We start from the raw sequence: 18,980 nt of genomic DNA, 5'->3' as shown, positions 1-18,980 counted from the left end.
TATATATATATATACTATATTTTCTCTGTTGGCATGACTTGTAAATCTGAGTTGATTTAACAAAAAATGTTAAGGCAGCAAAGTATTTTTTACAGTGAAGTTATGTTAATTTTTTAAGCCAATACTTAAAATTCTAGGTTAAAATCATATACACTTGTAAAATCAACCAAAATTAATAATTAATTGTAGGCTGATTTAGCTAAAAGTTTAAAGACCAAAGCTCTGTGATGTTTAGGTATTTCAGCTAACCAGTATTGGGAATTTGGGTGGTTTTCGACTATTAAAAAATATTTTGAAATACCTTTTTTAATTCGCAATTCCTTTTCGTTCCACTAGGGGCAACGAAATGACGCAATTCACCTTTATGTAAGAATGACTTTACGTAAAGACTCTGGGCTTGGATCCTTTTTCTCTCTGGCTTAATGCCATTACAGTCTAAGAATGAATTGATTCAAATCAATTATGTCAATTACGACAGGAGGGACATTCCCGTAGGAGTAAAATTTTTATAGCATTGATTAAATTTGGCTCTATCCTGCTCAATGCTCTCAGTCCGGAATATCAATATCTATACACATCACTAAAAGCTTTAGGACATGTGATAGTATTACAAGATGACCGACCGAAGATCCGATGTCGTCAGTGCTAGTGCATTGTCTGTAAGATGTGGTTAAATGATCAATGGTGATATTGACTGATAGTCCCTTTGTAACAGCATCTAAATTATATTTACAAAAAGGAGCCAATTGCCAATACCAATATCTCTGGTTTGATGGATCCAGGGGGCTTTTTTGAGTCATTGAGCAAACCAACTCCAACTTTCAATTTGGAAAACAAGTTAGATAATGAAACTCCAGAAATCAGGGCAATAGCACATAAGGATTTGGTTCGAATAGTTTGTGCTAGACCAGTCCACATTTCTGACCTCTGAAATAATGAAGATGCGTCTAACATTTTTACCCAATTACTTACCGCATTCAAACCGTGAGACCCATTCAGACTGTCTGAAAGGGATGAAGTGGCTCATGAGGGAAAAGAATAACGAGAAACTGAAGCCTAAACGACACGCTGACGTGAACGCGCCAACAGAACGGCCATTATTTCTCCGCCACTAAATAACAAACACATCTGGTCCATATTTGCGTTTCCTGTGCCAGTATTGCCGCGGAGGCTCTTATCCTCGGTTTCTGCTTTAAATAAAAAATATGCTACAGCTCATAATGGCTTCAATACATGGTGTGACTGATCCGTGGTCTCTTTTTGTTTAAAGCCATCATTAGCACATATTCCATTCATTGAATTATTGCGTAATATATTTTATATCACTTATGAAAAACGATGAGACTTTTGCTGAAGAGTTGGAACCAGACAAAGCCTATAACTGATTTGCCTTCGAACAGAATGCCGTCTTATTGGGTTAATTGTACAGACAGTAAAAATTATGCGGCATGACCAGACGTGTTAAATATTTTCATTACAGCAAACGCTCGTAATGATCACACAAACTTGGCAGATTTTTTCTCAACAACTACAGTTGTCGATAGTTTGTATCTCTCAGATGACTGAGATAAGATTATCTCAGTAGATGTCGGAGGATAAATGAACAAGTGTGCCAATTGTGTGAAGACATAAGTCTTTCTGACAGTACTTTATATTAGCAGGTGTAGAGTTGCAAGTTTTTTTTTTTTTTTTGCTACTGAAATGATTTATTGGAAAATAAGATACAGCAAATAATAAATATGAGTGTTAATACAGCATTTAACAATTATTATGAGTCATTAATAATGAGTCAATCGCATTTTTCCTTTGAATTTTCTATAAAGAGAAAGACTGAACGTTTAAATTGTAAACATCTGTTTAAACTTGTGTAGTACACAAGCATATTAATAGCCTTAAAACAAACAGACATTGAATAAACAGTTTTTAAACAGTTTGGACCTCATACAAAACATTATGTGGGTTTCACACAACATTTAGTACTTAAAGGAATACTCCACTTCCATAAAAAAGAAATCACAATAATTTACTCACCCCCATATCATCCAAAATGTTAATCAATTTAATTTGACTTTATTTGACCTCAACAGTTTACAGTTTCATCGCAGCTTCAAAAGCTTCAACTTCTCATCTTGCACCAACCGTGTGACGTGCAAGGCGACCTTACGTAATGTGTAAGCGCATCGATCGGTCACGCATGATGTATACGAAACTACCGCCCAAAGTGGAGAAAGAGGACCGTTCAGACGTTGTTGTACTGTATGTGGAATGATACAAATTAATGTCTTTGTGTCAGTTTATTGTGTGCGTTTCACATATATAACGTGTGACCTTTCGACGTAATTACGCAAATACGTAAGGTCGTGCTGGTGTGTCACACAACTGGTGCAAGACGACTGGCTACAGCCACAGGAGACCACCTTCTCTCCACCCATTTATCTAATCTGAAGTACTGAATGTTTTTTCTGACTTCTTCCGCGAAAACACGGTTAACGTGCGCTATTTTTAGCCTTTCATTGATAAAACTAAAGCGGCTGATTTTCGCGTAGTTTCATTTTGCTAGCGTGTGAAAGTTGCGCAATCTTATTTTATAAATTGCCCCTCAAAGTAACCAGGACAGAAGTGGTCAAAAGTGGACAAAAGCAACGGATTTAAATATTACAGGTGTAAACGTTATGTTTCTCTCTCGTCCACATATACTCTCTGCAGTATTTAAGCAGCCTCTCAGTGATAAATCTAAGAGCTACACTGAAGTTGGCAGTTTGATAAATGCAAGTTAAAGTGTGCTAAAAAGGCACATAAGTTCATGTAGATGGAAATGCGCATTCTCTTTTTTTGCCAAATAAATGAAAAGCATGTTGAAATCATCAATGTCTTCCCTCTTGCTCTATCAAAATCTCATCTGGCTTTCCTCAGAGATGGTCCCAATAATGTGCTTAAAGTCAAATTCAGTTTGTGCATGATTACATGATATAACTTTTTTAATATTGTATCCTAAATTATGGATACTTAATACATTAATAAGATAATACATTTCTGGAGTGTTAAAAATTAAAAGAAAAAATAACAACAAGAACCGTACAAAACCGAGAACCGTGGCCATAAAACCGTGATACGAACCGAACCGAGGGTTTTGTGAACCGTGCCACCCCTATACATAATATCAATTGAAAATATTACCTTGATATCTTTAATATTTACTGAGTAAGATCATTTAAAAGATTACAATTATTAAATGAAATCAAACTTTGATGCTCATTAGATTATGAGGCTTTAGCCTGCCTGTCAGGGTCACAAATCTAAAGTCTGTTTGGTTCACATCAAGAGTCTCCTTAAATTTTAGCTCTGGCCCTGGTCGTATAAGTCATGAGATTATATATGAGTTATCAGTCTTGTGAGCGTGTTTTGTGTGACAGCATGTTAACCTTGAGACAATAAGCGTGTTAGATGAATGTAAGTGTTGGCTCAGAGTGTTTAGAGATCTGCACTGTGTCTGTAGTATGACAGCTCAGTTTAGTCTGGTCTACTCATGAACATTAAGTGCTCCTGTATGCCTTCATTTTCATTTCTTTCAGTTCATTTCTTTGTGTACACCAACTACATTGTGTGACTGCTGTTCCATTAGTGTGTTAATAATCTGAGTGTTTTTTTTTTCTTTTCGCTAAACCTTATTATTCTGCGACGAAGACATTTTTGGCCTTGGTATTATTTTCTAACATGTGAAGAAATTGAGTTACGGTATGCTTTAAAAACAGTGCGTGTGTAAGAACTGATACATAGTACTTTATTGAAATCCACAGGGAGTGAAATGATCCCCGCTTATTACCTCTGATATTTTGAATTTAAGAGGTCTGTGATTAATCAGAAGAGATGTGTGCACTTATTCTGACACATTTAAAGGTGACCGCTTCAGACACGCTAATGTTACGCACACACTTTTCTAAAAAACTTTCACAACCACATTTTGAAAGGGTGAAATCGAACTGCATCCAAATTTATTGCTACATGTTTTTTTTTGTAACGTATAATGTTGAAGAATGGTTCATGGTTGACATTTCTGACCCTAACCCTGCCTGTAAGGTCATGTCAAAGATTAACTCTTTCACCGCCAGCATTTTTTTAAAAAGTTGCCAGCCAGCGCCAGCGTTTTTCATGATTTTCACCAAAGTTTAATGCCTTCCAGAAAATGTTCTTCTTTAAATATATAAACATACAATATACCAAATGAAAGAACAGACCCTCTGCTTTTAAACAAAAAAAAAAAACCGTTTCATCCTACCTTCAGTGGTTCTTTTGTAATCAGCTTTTGAATATGGGTAGGTTTTTGCAAAAACACCATATTTTGAGCAAAAAGCAGAGATAATTCAATTTTTGTGACGGACTTTTCATAGAGATCCCATTCAGAGCGATCTTTAAAACAGACACGGACATGCAGCCGCTTGCCATAGGGCAATACTTCCGGGTTTAAAAAGTTGCGGAAGGGCGCCACCTGGTGGATAATAGCTGCATTGCGGAAAGACGGAAAATCTCGTCATTGGCGGGGAAGCGTTTTCTCTTAATTGACGAGATATCTCGTCAATGCCGGTGAAAGAGTTAAAAATCAGTTATTGAAATCAAATTTTAAAACTCCTAGTCTTATAATTACTGTAGAGACTTGGATTTCACTGACAGGATCACATATTTCTAAAATGTTCCTACACCCCCTCTCTGTACTGTAGATAAAATGTTATTAGTTTATACACTCCACCTTTCTTCTTCTTGTTTATCACTGGCAATTGAATTAACCATTATTAGTTTGCATATATTGCCTTTGTACTGGATGCATGACCTTTAAAGTGGACATATAATGTAAATCTGACTTTCTCCATGTTTAAGTGCTATAATTGGGTTCCCAGTGCTTCTATCAACCTAGAAAATGTGAAAAAGATCAACCCAGTAACTTTTTAGTAAAACATGGTAAAACATTCTCCGTAAGCATGTGAAAAAATAGGTCTTGAAATTTGGCTCTCCTTATGATGTCATAAGGAGATCTTATTATAATAATACCACCCCTTAATCTGCACTATCCAACCACGGCACAGGCATTTAGGGCAGAGAGAAAGAGAGAGAGAATAACACAATTGAGTTTCAATTGCAACAAACCACCATCATTGCGATCAGTGGTTGAATTTCATCAGCTCAGTTTCATGTTAAAGGACACACCCAAAACGGCACATTTTGCACACACCTACAAAGTGGCAATTTTAACTTGCTATAATAAATTATCTATATGGTATTTTGAGCTAAAACTTTACATATGTGGTCTGAGGACACCAAAGATTTATTTGACATCTTAAAAAAGTCTTGTGACATGGCCCCTTTAAAATGTAAGGGATTGTGCCCAAATTTCACACTGCATCAAAATGCTGTTGTTCCTTCAATAGTGGACCATCCAGCATGCACCCCAACCTCTTCCCCTTTAAATCTTAAAAATGTTTATACAGCTTTAGAAACAAATTTTAAAACCCTTCAACTCCTTTATGGCTTATAATTACGTTACTCACAGCACTACTTCAATTGAAACTTTTTACCTTATGGCCTTAAACTAACTCTGTGTCCAGTGATCCTACATGATGAACGGCCTAAACACCAGCCAAAAATATCAATGGTTAATGTATGCCGATAAAGAGAGAGAGAGAGAAAGAGAGAGAGCTCTGTATTACAAAAGTGAATTTCCGGTAATAGCAGTGGATTACAGCAGCTATTTCCTATAGGAGCAGAAAGATGTTTTCAACTCAATGAACTTTCACTCTGACATGAGGAATGCTTGGTTTTCCTAAAGCAAGCGTCACTGCTGGACTCACCTGGCCTACAACCATACCAATCTGGTTATTACAAGCCATTGGGATTTTATTGCTCCGTAACAATTACACAAAGGTTTTATTTCATTTTTTCACTCACTTATGTTATGGCCAGCTCTGCACAGATGTTAGGCCCACACAATTCCACATAAGGTTAAAGTTATGACTTACCTACCTGTTGTAGACGTCAGCAAATGTTTCTCATTTATTTATTACTCTTTTTTTTCTTCTTCAGGTCACACCGGACGCTTGTTGAAATCCCTGTGTTTTACCAGTATGACTTTTCTATTGCTGCATATAATCTACCAAATCACAATCAACAGTCTGTTAGCAGGAGACAAAATTGAACCCAACTTCAACTGTGAGTATCGCTACCTGTACTACTCACATTTCAACATTCATCCCAATAACATTTCAGTTTTTCTTTTAGACATGCAAAAAGAGATTCTTCTCAACGTCATTTCAATTTTGTTTATTTCTTCTCAAAAATCTTTGGAGGAACATCTAAGAAGAAGTTAAAACTTAAATGAAAAATACCAACATACTCAGAGCTTTCAGTTTTTAGAGCTATAAACAATCAATTCCTGTTAGCATCATTTCAGTCGAAAGAACAATACATTTGTCATCCACTTAAAGGATTTATTCAATAAAACAATCACACAAATATGAGAAGGGCTTGCGGCACTTAGACTTTTCCTTTGGAATGTAATCATACAATATTTATTCTCAGAGTAAGCAAATAAAGTACTCTTTGTCAACATTAATATCTAATTAAATTATAACATCAAAAATGACTGATTGCTACTTCAAAGAACCACAATGTTGGAAAAGGGCGAGTCTTTACTGGTTAATGTACACAAATCCTAACATTGTGATAGGGGTTTTAACTTGTCTGCACTGCTGCACACAGCAGTATGTTGTTCATTAACAAATACTTGTAATGGCTACCTTGTGTATATTTGTTGTTTTATATTTTTTAAATATATTTGTGTTATTGGTTTATCTGTGAGTGGAGAAAGCATTGAGCTGGGTGGTTGGTTGCAAGATTTTTAAACATTTTAGTGAATTTTAAACACAATAAAAAAAAACTCATTACCGTAACCATTTGAAACTGTCAATAACAGAGCATGTTTTTCTAAAATAAATAGAAGCCTTTATGCCTAAGGAAGTTTTTATTGATCATACATAATGAGACATTAATGAAGTATATTTTAATAGAAAATTGTAAATTTAATTTGTTTTAAATGCAGAAAACTACCTGTATCCGTAATGAGAATCAAAATGTTGTGTTCACAGACTAAGAAAATTTATATTTTGAGTTAAAAAATATAAAGTAATCTGTTAGTCTGGTAGCCTTTTAGAACCAACTTTCTGTGTGCCCTTAAAATATTAATACTATTTCTTAATTTAATTATACATGAATAATCAATACTGTCATTGTTTTTTGTAATTGTTCATTTTATTTGAGATATCTAGTAGAACATCCAGTTTTTTACAATATTTTAAGTTTACTCTTAAGTTTACTTATTTTGAATTATAACGTTTTATAATTTATAAAGTTATAAATTCAGTAAAATTATATTTTATTCAATAAATGTCATAACTTCTCACTAGTTATGAAATTTGAAATTAATTTTATATTCAAGTTGTTTAAACTTAAAAATGTATGTGCAACAAGGAATTTTTTACAGTGTGTTTGAAATCCAACATGTAATGCACATAGAGAGACGCATTATGGTAATGAGATTTTCACCACAAAATACAAAAATTATTAATTCCTGTTAAAACAAAAATGTGCAAAGTAAAGAACAACATTACAGTATGTTTGTTACGATTATTTTTGTGTTACCAAATTTTATGTTTTATCTAGGGCTGTCAAATATTTTATCCAAGTATTACATGATATTCCGATTAATTAATCTATTTTATCGCATTTAAGCGTATATAAATATTTGCATGTAAATGGAGAAATTACCAACAAATTGAATAAAATAAATTGTGCTTTTCATTATTTTTTTTCAGGTTGGTCTTTGTTTTAAAGTAGAGAAATTGAATTAAGTAATCAAATGAAAAATAATACTGCATACACTGTAAAAATTATGTGATCTAAAATTATTTCAACATATGTTTTTATGTTATTTTAAAGACCGATACTTTTTAAGACTAATGATATTGGACCCAATCACCTTTTCTCTAATTTAGCGCATATGTCCCCTTGTTTCCACTTGATTGTTGCCCTAATAAATTAAACTCCGTTTCAGCTGCAGCCTTGATTTTCACGCTGCTACTTCCTCAAATCCAATCCAATTGTCCATATTTTGTCCATGTAACTTAAACTCCATTTCGTATTTTTACCACATTGTACTTCTGTGACACGCCAAGGTAAACACAACTTTTAGGCTATAAAAGAAATTGTTTAATTAAAAGACACCAGAATATAAGAAAATGTAACGTACTTCAGTAAAAAAAAATCTGGGGACCCACCCAAATTTTCAACACCCATGCTCAGGTAGCATTTGTATTTCTGGCCACAGGCTTTAGATGTGCGCAGTTGCGCACACACACAAAACGTTATAAACAGCGTGTGAGCACGAGTGCGTTAATATGTAAAAATAAATGTATTAATCTTATTAATCTAATTAACCTTTACCTTTTGTAACACAGAAAGCCAAAGATTGTTATTCATAAACACTATATACATGAAAAAATAAGAGTCTTACTAATTGAAACCAAATTCAACCATATTCAAGATATCATTTGAAAGGTAACAGACTCATGCTAAAATTAAAATAGACCTGAACGCAATGAAATCATTCAGTTTCTGAAGGCTACTGTAGATCAATAATCGCTTACTGTATTGAACATTTACATTGATTCATTAAGCAGATGATTTAATCCAAAGTGACTTACAAATAGGGAGAATCCAACATTTTGTCTAAAGAGCCAACAATAAGAATATTACACAGATGGCATCACAAAATTACAATATTAAGCCGATACCACTTTCATTTGTAGTGATGGCCAAAGATTTGTTGACTCATGGAGAAGAAAATACGATTTCAGAATCAATCAAACCATCCAATGATACCAAGAAACAAACCATGAAACACAGCTTGTGGTTACCATCTGTTAGCAAAACTACAATAAGGTTGGAATCGCTGGCTGGCCTAGAACACAATTTTTGTCATTTACATACCACATATTAGTTACAGATGAGGAAAATAAAAGTTCTCTTTTCACCGAATTTATTAGCCATTTAAACAGCAAAAATGAAAACCACAAAAAACGTTTGAAACTTCGCATGATGATACCTTTTTTAACAAATTCAAACAGGAAATGGCGTACAAAGCCGCCTAAGCCCATTCTGTGCATTTTTAAGGGTGCCGAGCTGACCAAAGGTCACCCGAGGTCAAAATATATGCCTGGATCATGTTACCCCCGACACAAAAGCTCAAACAGAACCCCAGACCGTAACTGGGCCTCGGCCAAAGCAGGCCTGCACACAACTGGCACGCAGCGCTAGCCACTTTCTTCAAGCATGTAAGCCGCAACATCTGTGCTCAAGATGGAGATAAACTTATTATGAACAGCGAACGGCTCGTATATATCAAAGTTACTTAAAAAAATCGAATGTATTGCGTGAATGGGTCTTCAGTCTACACAATAATTATTTGTAACTTACTGGTTCTTATCACTCCGATAAGCATTTAATTGTTAGGTTTATTGAGCACTAAGAGTAATAAATATTCAAAGTAAACCATGAGAGACCACAAGTTAGGGCTGATCTTATGATGTGTGCACACAAATGCAAATTTCAGTAAGTAATTTTTTTACTTGCATGGAGAAAGTTTGAGGCAACCATTGCCCGTTTCTAGCAGTTGCGTCTCCCAATTTGCGACATTTGCCATGCATCATTTTTTTTTGTGTCTTTTCATTGACTTTGTGTGTACTGTAATCTACTCATGCAAATAATTACCTGTATACTGAGTGCCAAATATGACAAAAGCAAAAGTTAAAAGTTAAGCATGTTATTTCTGCACCACTAGATTTTTTTGGGTCTTAGTAAGCATTTTAATAAAATCCCTTCTGACTTACAGGTGCCAAAAACAACAGTTGGCATATGAAACAGCTCTGAGCCGAGCACAGAGATTATGCCTCTGAGGCTTTTAGCGATGGGATATGCATGCACCAGGACATGGGTATACCAAAAAAAAAACAAATATTTATACCCTGTATAATGCAAAACTTGTGCTGGCTTTCTTGTAATAATCTTGTGAAAGGTTACCCAATAATTTAAAATGAAATAACTGTTGGCTGGCAGAGTTTATATCTGATGTAAGAAACTACAAGTCAACAGTGAGTAAGCACTAAAAAATAGCCATGCTGAGTTCTGTAAAAGTACATTCACACGGGGCATAAGCGTTAACGCTTCTCATTTACATTCAGATCGGCAATCAGCCAATCAGATCGCCTTGTGCAAATAACCTGATGCAGAGCCAGTCAATTACGTTTGTGCAAGACCGGAGAACAGAGGAGCATGTGTTGCGGCCACTGTGATTGGCTGTTGGCCACACTTCAGACACGCCTTCCGTCATGCGTTCATTCTGTACCATTGGCGCCAAATTGAATCTTAAGAAGACGTCTGAATTCATCAGTATGAATAAAGCACATGAATTTGAATATTCATGTGTTCTGTATTATTTACCTCCCATCAGTTTACCAATGTTGGGGAGTAGTTAACTACATTTTATGGTAGTTCAATTACTTTTAAAACAGTGTAGCTTTAACAGTAGTTAAATACTTTTTTTCCAGCAAGTAGCGGCGTAGCTACATTACGTTGTGCCTCCTCCGAAATGCCTTTTAGAAGCGCACTGAATGCAGCAGCGTCGTTTTCTCTTCTTAGATCACAAACTCAAATTGTTCATTACTGCCATCTATTGTTCTGTCACGCGTCTACAACTACAGTTTCAAAGTAGCTTCCCCAACACGGCATGTCTTATTACTTTTGAGTGTTTGTTATCTAGGAATATCAAACCTACAGATGTTGTGACCGGCCAATAAGAATCAAGCATTACAATGGGATGTGTAATGGAAAAAGAACTACAATACACTGATACACTTTTTTATTAAAAGTTAATATTCTCAAAAGGTTTTTCATAACAACCATTTTTCGTTCTCGAAAAAACCGTCTAATGCTGCATTCACACCGAAACGCGAATAGAGCATCTGGCGTGAATGATTTCAATGTTAAGTCAATGTAAAGACACGTTTACACGCGCCTGGAGGTCTCGCGCCGCGAATGAGACATTTAGCATGGCGTGGTACACACGAATCCGCCTCATTTGCGTGTCTAATTCACGCGAATGACACGAATTGACGTAAGAATTGAGTGTGCACCGTGAAACACGCAAGTTGAAAAATCTGAACTTTGGCGGAAATTCGCACCGCATTATCCAATCAGGAGCTTGCTCTAGTAGTGACGTGATAACAGGAAGCGAGCGGAGTCGCAGAATCCCCTTTCATGGCACGAATTTCTGTGTGAATGTTTTGAAAGACTAGAATTTTTTGCGGGAATGAATAAATAAAACATTTTCACCCATCCAACTACGCGCAAATAGCGCGTTTTGACCACCTCTACCACGTCTGGTGTGAACGCACAGTAAGAGCCATTTCTTTTTACTTTATAGTCTGTAAAACCTTTTATCCACCACAATGAACTTAAAGTTAAACAGAAGGGTTTTGTGGATGTTAAAAGTTTATTTTGGGGGGGAGGTCTATGTGGCCGATGCTTCTTCTATAGTTACATGTATGAGCTTGTAATATTAAATTATTATATAATACTTCAAAGTACCATACTATTATCATGTGATACCATCATTGTACCATAGTGTTACAGTCAGATTTTGTAAGGTTTTTGTGTTATGTTTTATTTTTATGACATTAAATTAGTAGCAGTGCTGATACAAAAAAAACTCAGTGTATTTTATGTGAATTTAATTCATATTTTAATGAATGCAAAACATATTTCATATTTTGAATCCCACTTCAAATCACATTGGAATGAATCAGACATTTTTTGAGTTTTAAATAAAGCCACAGGATTTTACATTACATCTCTAGAGGCCGAGCTGTTTCTTATCAGCCAAATATTAAGTCAAGTTAAGACTTGTGGCAAGAGCTGTTACAAACAAACCTTTGAGCACACTCACAATCTTTGAGTATTTTCTTTACAACCTTATAATAAAAAACAGCTTCTACTTCAACTTTCATTCCAGCTTTTTTGTGTGTTGCTGAATCTTTGCATAACAGCATCTAATGTTATGCATGCATAGCATTGCCATACTGGTTGCATGCATTGCAGAGAGCATTTTTTTCCCTTGTGAAGTATTTTACTATTTAAAGGTTGACATTCTTCATTTTTATGATCCTGTTTTACTGTTGTTATGTCACTCTTCAATGTAAAGAGGTAACCTAACGCATCATTAATTTTGCCTAGATAAACTTGGAAATGTTACTACATTTAAAATGCATACGTTTTACGGAGGGCACGGCATTAGCTGTGCTCAGGCACTGACATTGCGCTTTAGGAAGTTGTTAGATAAACAAGAAGTGCTCCCATATGCACACACACAAATGTTTATCTGATCATTCAACACCTTTTCCTTTATTTTTATAGCGGTCAGCCAAAGGCCCCAAAGCACTCGGTGTCCTTCTGCATTCCCTGACCATGACCTGACCTATATTATTAAAATAAGCATTGTTTAGTAACACCTGATTTTGGGTCAGCTTTTCCTTCTTTAGCCTTTATTACATTTGCATCACAATGCATTACAGCTGATCTGAATACAGCAGAAGTGGGATAAGAATCAATCTGTTCCCACCAACCCATGGCAGGCAGGAAATGGCAGCTGCGCAGGCAGATTTCGAAACACCTGGTGTCAAATTTTACACACCTATTTTGGTTAATGTTCATCACTTTTAAAATTAAAGATTCAATCTACAAGCAGTTGAATATCTGTCATGTGGTTTAAAGGTATCATTATTAATTTACTGACATTTACATTGGATAACATTGCTGCTTACCCAATGCTTTACCATTTAAGTAACAGTAAAATCACGCTATCAAAAAAAGGGGATGGTACCATTTAAAAAGGTCCTAATATGTTCATTCAGGTACAGATATGTACCTCTGAGGTACCGATATGCACCCTTTAGGTATAAAGGTGTACTTTTTAAAGCTGGCCGCCATAGCTCTTGTATAACATATATAAAAAATGTTGGGTTGTTTCAACCCATAGTTGGGCCAAATATGGACAAACCCAATTGTTGGGTTATAAAAAAGGCTATGCATTTGGGTTGAAATTAACCCATCTGTTGGGTTTGTCCATATTTGACCCAGCTATGGGTTAAAACAACCCAAGTGTACTTTTCTCTGAGAGTGTACTAACTCGTAAAAAGCAGACTGATCATTTCTCTCCTTATCAGTTGCATGTGTCTCATTACTGGCGTGTTCACACTGCGTCTCTGTGCGATGCGGTAAACCCGGCCTGTGCCAAAAATGACATCTCTCTCCTAATAAATCTAAGCCAATGAAAAGGCGTCTGCTGTCGACTCCTAATCCCCAGCGGTCTAATGTCGACTAGGCAGGGGAACAAGAACTCTTTCTTTTAAGGCAAATTTAGGGATGAAAGCACTTGATAAATGATTGCACTGGTTCAGAAAGTCAAAAATCCTACTTTTCAGGAGCCTACAATTTGTCAATCTGCAAAGCTTGATTTTTTACGAAAGGGACAACAGCACATATTATAATAACCGGCACAGGAAATAATCATTAGGAGGTTGTCATTTACATCTGTGTAAAGGAAATGGCCAGGCTATGATCAGCTGTTAGCTAACTGATGTGTTCCTCTGTCTAATCTGATTTATGTAAAGCTGCTTTGAAACAATTGACTTTTGTGAAAAGCGCTATATAAATAAAATTGAATTGAATTGAATTAAATCACTCAATGGTTGTGTTCAAAACTGAAGGTACAGGTGCTACTACCATCTAGGGAAACTGGCTTCAGAATGACGTCCAAAGGCCTGAAATATTTATATATAGTAATTTTTGGGGGGGCATTTTCACCTTAAATTTAGAGGACTGGCAAAAGACATCTCTGCATTACGTGTCGAAGCACTGCCCATTTTTACACCAGCCCTGAAAAGTATTTTTTAATTACATCACACAAGTATTTAGATTATTCTGTTACATATTTGTGCAACATTTTAGCCAAATATTAATTTTAAATGTTAACTGTGTTCCCTGCCTAGCTGTGCTTATGCTTAGGTTGATACAGTATTTAATTAAAGGGATAATTCACCCAAAAATGAATATAATGTCATTATTGACTCACCCTCATGTCGTTCCAAACTCGTAAGACCTCATTTCATTTTCGGAACACAGTTTAAGATGTTTTATATTTAGTTCAATAGCTTGTTGACCCTTCATAGAAAATGTATGTACGGTATACTGTGCATGTCCAGAAAGGTAATAAAACATCATCAAAGTAGTCCATGTGACATCAGTGGGTCAGTTAGAATGTGTTGAAGCATTGAAAATACATTTTGGTCCAAAAATAACAGAAATTATGACTTTATTCAGTATTTTCTTCTCTTCGGCGTCTGTTGTGAAGCGCATGCGCGAGACTAAAGTCACGTGACTGCAGTGACGTGGATGACGTGTTATCCTCAAACATGTTTGCGAAGGTTTTTTTTTCAAACTTACAGCGTGCGTCTCCCTCAGACTGTAAACAAAGACCGGATGCACAAAAAACCCAGCCAAAGCCGCCAACAGCTGGGGTGCACCAGCTAACAAGTCAGCTGCGTCACTGCAGTCACGTGAGTTTAATCTTGCGCTTCACAATAGAGTTCTCAACGGGCCTGAAAATTACATCCCGACCCGGCCCGTGGCTTTTAAAGCCCGGACCCGATGTAACTCCACACATCAACGTGAATTATCTGTCCGAACCCGACCCGCGGCCCGACCCCGCCGACCCCCCCCTGCCTTTTTTTTTCTCAAACACGTAGGCTATTATCATGACCAGCAGACGGGAATTTAAAGCAAGCTTTAATGTTCACGCCATTTAAAACAATAAAAACAACTGAAACAATAAACTTTAAATATAGGCTATATCAATATGCCTTAAATAAAAATCACACAATAATAAATAAAAAGAACTCAAACATGTACCCAGCCAGCGGCTTCTCCTCCTGTAGTAGCAAACAACGGTGAATTCACCTGCGGCAAGTTTACTTTTCTCCATCTCTTCTTCTCCAGACAACAGGCATGCACGCAGTGATTGCAATAAGCACCGGGGCGGATCCGCAACAGATCCGCTCTGAAGCCGGCAGATCTGGTCTGGATCCATTGCTGACTTTCTTTACGGTGAACAGCAGTAATGATTAATATTTTTTTCACGAAGCGTAAACGATTAAGCCTGAGGTCCGACCCGACCCGACTCATTTGCTTATATTTTTTACCCGAATCCGCGGGTCCCGTCGGGTTTGTCGGGCCGGCCCGACCCGTTGAGAACTCTACTTCACAACAGACGCGGAAGAGAAGACAATACTGAATAAAGTCGTATTTTTTTTTATCTTTGGACCAAAATGTATTTTCGATGCTTCAACACATTCTAACCGACGCACTGATGTCACAAGAACTACTTTGATGACATTTTTATTACCTTTCTGGACATGGACAGTATACCGTACATAGATTTTCAATGAAGGGTCAACAAGCTCTCGGACTAAAACATCTTAAACTGTGTTCAGGAGATGAACGGAGGTCTTATGAGTTTGTAACAAAATGAGGGTGAATTACATTATTTTCATTTTTGGGTGAACTATCCCTTTAAAGTATGTTTTTCAAAATTTTGAGTCGCTTTTCGATTTTGATCCATGAGCCTTAAAAAAATGTGATCTCATTACATTTAAATTAAACGTCAGTCACACAAGCCCACCGATCATACATCACTTCATTTCCCACCTCCTGCCATGGCCTCGATGAGTGAATTAATAAGCCATTGTTTAACTCAATAGCATTTGTATGAGGAATAACTTGTATCAGTCTTTTCATCTGTCACTGTACTGTACAGCTGCCAGCAAAAGAACAAACACGCAACCGCACTTCAGTCTGTGTCGACTATATTTTCATTGTGGACTTCCTCAGGATGTGTACCTTGCTACTCTCTAAAAATATTCCTGCACTTCTAACAAATACTACATAACGTGCCGTTTCCTCAAGGTCACAGACAATTATTTTTTATTGTGGTTTGTATTTATGTGTAAAACATGATATTCAATAGGGAAAAAATTACATTGGGCGTTTTTAGTCAGGTAATTGGTTGGATTGTATAAAGTGGGTTTTCCAATTTGGAATGGAGCCATCTGATTGGAGGTTGGAGGGGCGAGGTTAAAAACTCTGATGACATCGGATGAAAAGGATAGTTGTAGATAGAGGTGAAGCTTGTTATTATATTATGATGAAAGATTATGACGTCAAACTTTTTCTTTGAACTAATGTGCATTGATATAGAAAAAATAATATGGTAACATTTTACACTTTTTACAAATCGTGATTCTGTGTTTTTCTTGTTCATGCTCTAAAAACGTCTTGTGTCTCGCAGTTTTTTAACAGTTTCTACCATGGCATGCAGTTAAAATATGCATGGACAATCTTGAGGATGGCTGGGTTTCAACAATAAGAAACCACTTGATTTCTGAGAGGGAGCGTTTGTAGAAAAACTTACCCTCAGGTCCTTTTGATGAATGTACTTTCAAAATTTAGCTGAATACTAATACACCCACATCCTCCTGTGGCTGCTCAAACCTGAAGTAAAATAAAATGAATTTCATTTCAAAATCGAATCTTTCAGAATCCACCTTAACATATTCATATCCCACATGTGTCACTTTGTGTTTTTAACATAAAAAAAAATGTTTTAAATCCTCGTAGGATTCATTTAACTTTTTCAAAACGTCTGACATTAATACCACCCGTTTGTATAGAGAGTTCATCGTGATCTACCTCTGAATGTTTGCAGTCTACCCAAAGAGAAATATTATGAAACCATCAGACATTCAATCGAGCAGTCTTTGTTTAGAAGACCACCCCACAATCCCATCCTGAATGATTTACTGAGCGTTGGGGCGTATATTCATTGTGAATACCTTGAGATATCCAATTGAGGCAACAGGAGCTGGTCTGGAGAAAACTGGGAGTGAGGAAACCACAAGGAATTTTATTTTGAGAGGCATTTAAAAGTGAAGCGCTGAAGTGTTTTATGAGTTGTGATGTCAATACGAGAGCCAAGATTCCCACAAGCCGCATTCTCTGATCACTATCGATATCACAACTCACATTTCAGACTTGATACAGGTTTAACAAATCTAGCATTATATGTTAACAAGAAAAAGTTCAGAGCTTTGATCTTAAGCTCCATTTGTTCTGAGAATAGGCATACTTTGAAAAAAGAAAACATCTTGTATTTGTTACTAACTGGACCAAACATTATTTGGACATCCAACAGATAAAAGAAAGCAATGTCCTCAATTTGGTTACATGTTACTTACAGATATTACTTAACTTTGTTGTTTTAAATCACTAGCTTAAGTACAGCTAAATGAGTCCACATACAGGCTTTCTGTCAAAACAATGAACCAAATGTTTATTTGGAATTAAAAACATTGAATTGCTGAGATATAGCCCAGGTGACAACTAGCCCCATTGTCCTTTATATTTGACCCTAAGCATAAGTAGCACAGGTATATTTGTAGCAATAGCCAAATATACATTGTATGGGTCAAAATTGTCAATTGACAAACCTTACAAACTCCTTTTTGCAGAAACTAAATCTTATAAGTGACCTGATATGTATTTAAAGGGGCCATGGCACAAGACTTTTTTAAGATGTCAAATAAATGTCCCCAGAGCACGATAAACTTCTTGTTTATCTAAATGTCTCTGGTGTCCCCAGAGCACATATGTGAAGTTTGAGCTCAAAATACCATATAAATAATTTATTATAGCAAGTTAAAATTGCCACTTTGTAGGTGTGTACAAAAATGTGCCGTTTTGGGTGTGTCCTTTAAAATGCAAATGAGCTGATGAAATTGAAACACTGATCACAATGATGGTTGTCTTTCTCTGCACTAAATGGCAGTGCTGTGGTTGGATAGTGCAGATTAAGGGGTGGTATAATTATAATAAGAGCTCCTTATAACATCATAAGCAGAGCCAAATTTTAACGACCTATTTTTTCATGTGCTTGTAGAGAATGGTTTACCAAAACCAAGTAACTGGGTTGATCTTTTTCACATTTTCTAGGTTGATAGACGCACTGGGGACCCAATCATAGCACTTAAACATAGAAAAAGTCAGATTTTCATGCCATGGCTCCTTTAAATCATTAAGATCATTGAATAAAGTTGTGCATTACATGTGAGTTGAGTGTCTTACAACTTCAGCATTACTTGCTTTCTATATACAGTTTTTCTGAATTGCTAAAACACATTTTTTGAAACCATCACTCATTTTCTCAAAACCTTAAACACAAATCCCAATTTTAAACAAAATTCACAGAACCCCTGACTCTTCTAGCAAAATCAAACAATTGCTTCAAAACCATTTCACTTGTACTCAAAATCAAACTAAGCTTTCAAATCATACACACATAAGTCTATATTATAAAACACTACAAGCATCCATTAGACACTACCTTAAAAAATGGAAAACACAACATCCAGGAGATCTGCTTACAGAAATACACGTTTATTGTACATAACAACACACTTGACAAATACTGTAAAAAAATCTCTATTACTGTAATCACAAGTTTAGTTCAGTGAATATAGTGAATACTTTACTGTAAGTACTGCAAGTAATAGTAAGTTTTCAATATTACTGTAAGCAGCACTTGTATTTTGTAAAAAGTCAGCAATCCAACTGCAAATTTTGTCAATTTCATCGTCTCTGGTGTCCTTTTCTTTCTCATACTCTTCATCTGCCTCTCAGACTGTTTCCAATTCACACAAATGGTAAAAAATACCATTAGATAAAAGTGTGTAGAATTTTGAGTTGTTGTGTTTACTCGATGATAACGGTGT

The 18,980-nt window shown here is 36.0% G+C and overlaps 1 protein-coding gene across 1 annotated transcript in view; it reads left to right on the top strand.

Moving 5' to 3' along the window:
• The window catches only part of piezo2a (piezo-type mechanosensitive ion channel component 2a), a 144,509-nt gene that overhangs the window by 37,806 nt on the left and 87,723 nt on the right, over positions 1 to 18,980 (top strand). Inside the window, exon 3 of the mRNA XM_065294788.2 lies at positions 6,073 to 6,198. Within this exon, the coding sequence (XP_065150860.2) occupies positions 6,073 to 6,198 (126 nt within the window). The remainder of the gene's footprint in view (positions 1 to 6,072; positions 6,199 to 18,980) is intronic.

The sequence above is a fragment of the Paramisgurnus dabryanus genome, chromosome 22, assembly GCF_030506205.2.
Source record: "Paramisgurnus dabryanus chromosome 22, PD_genome_1.1, whole genome shotgun sequence".
Taxonomy (NCBI): Eukaryota; Metazoa; Chordata; class Actinopteri; order Cypriniformes; family Cobitidae; genus Paramisgurnus; species Paramisgurnus dabryanus.
The sequence above is the reverse complement of the archived record's forward strand: the minus strand, read 5'-3'. Positions and strand labels throughout refer to the sequence as shown.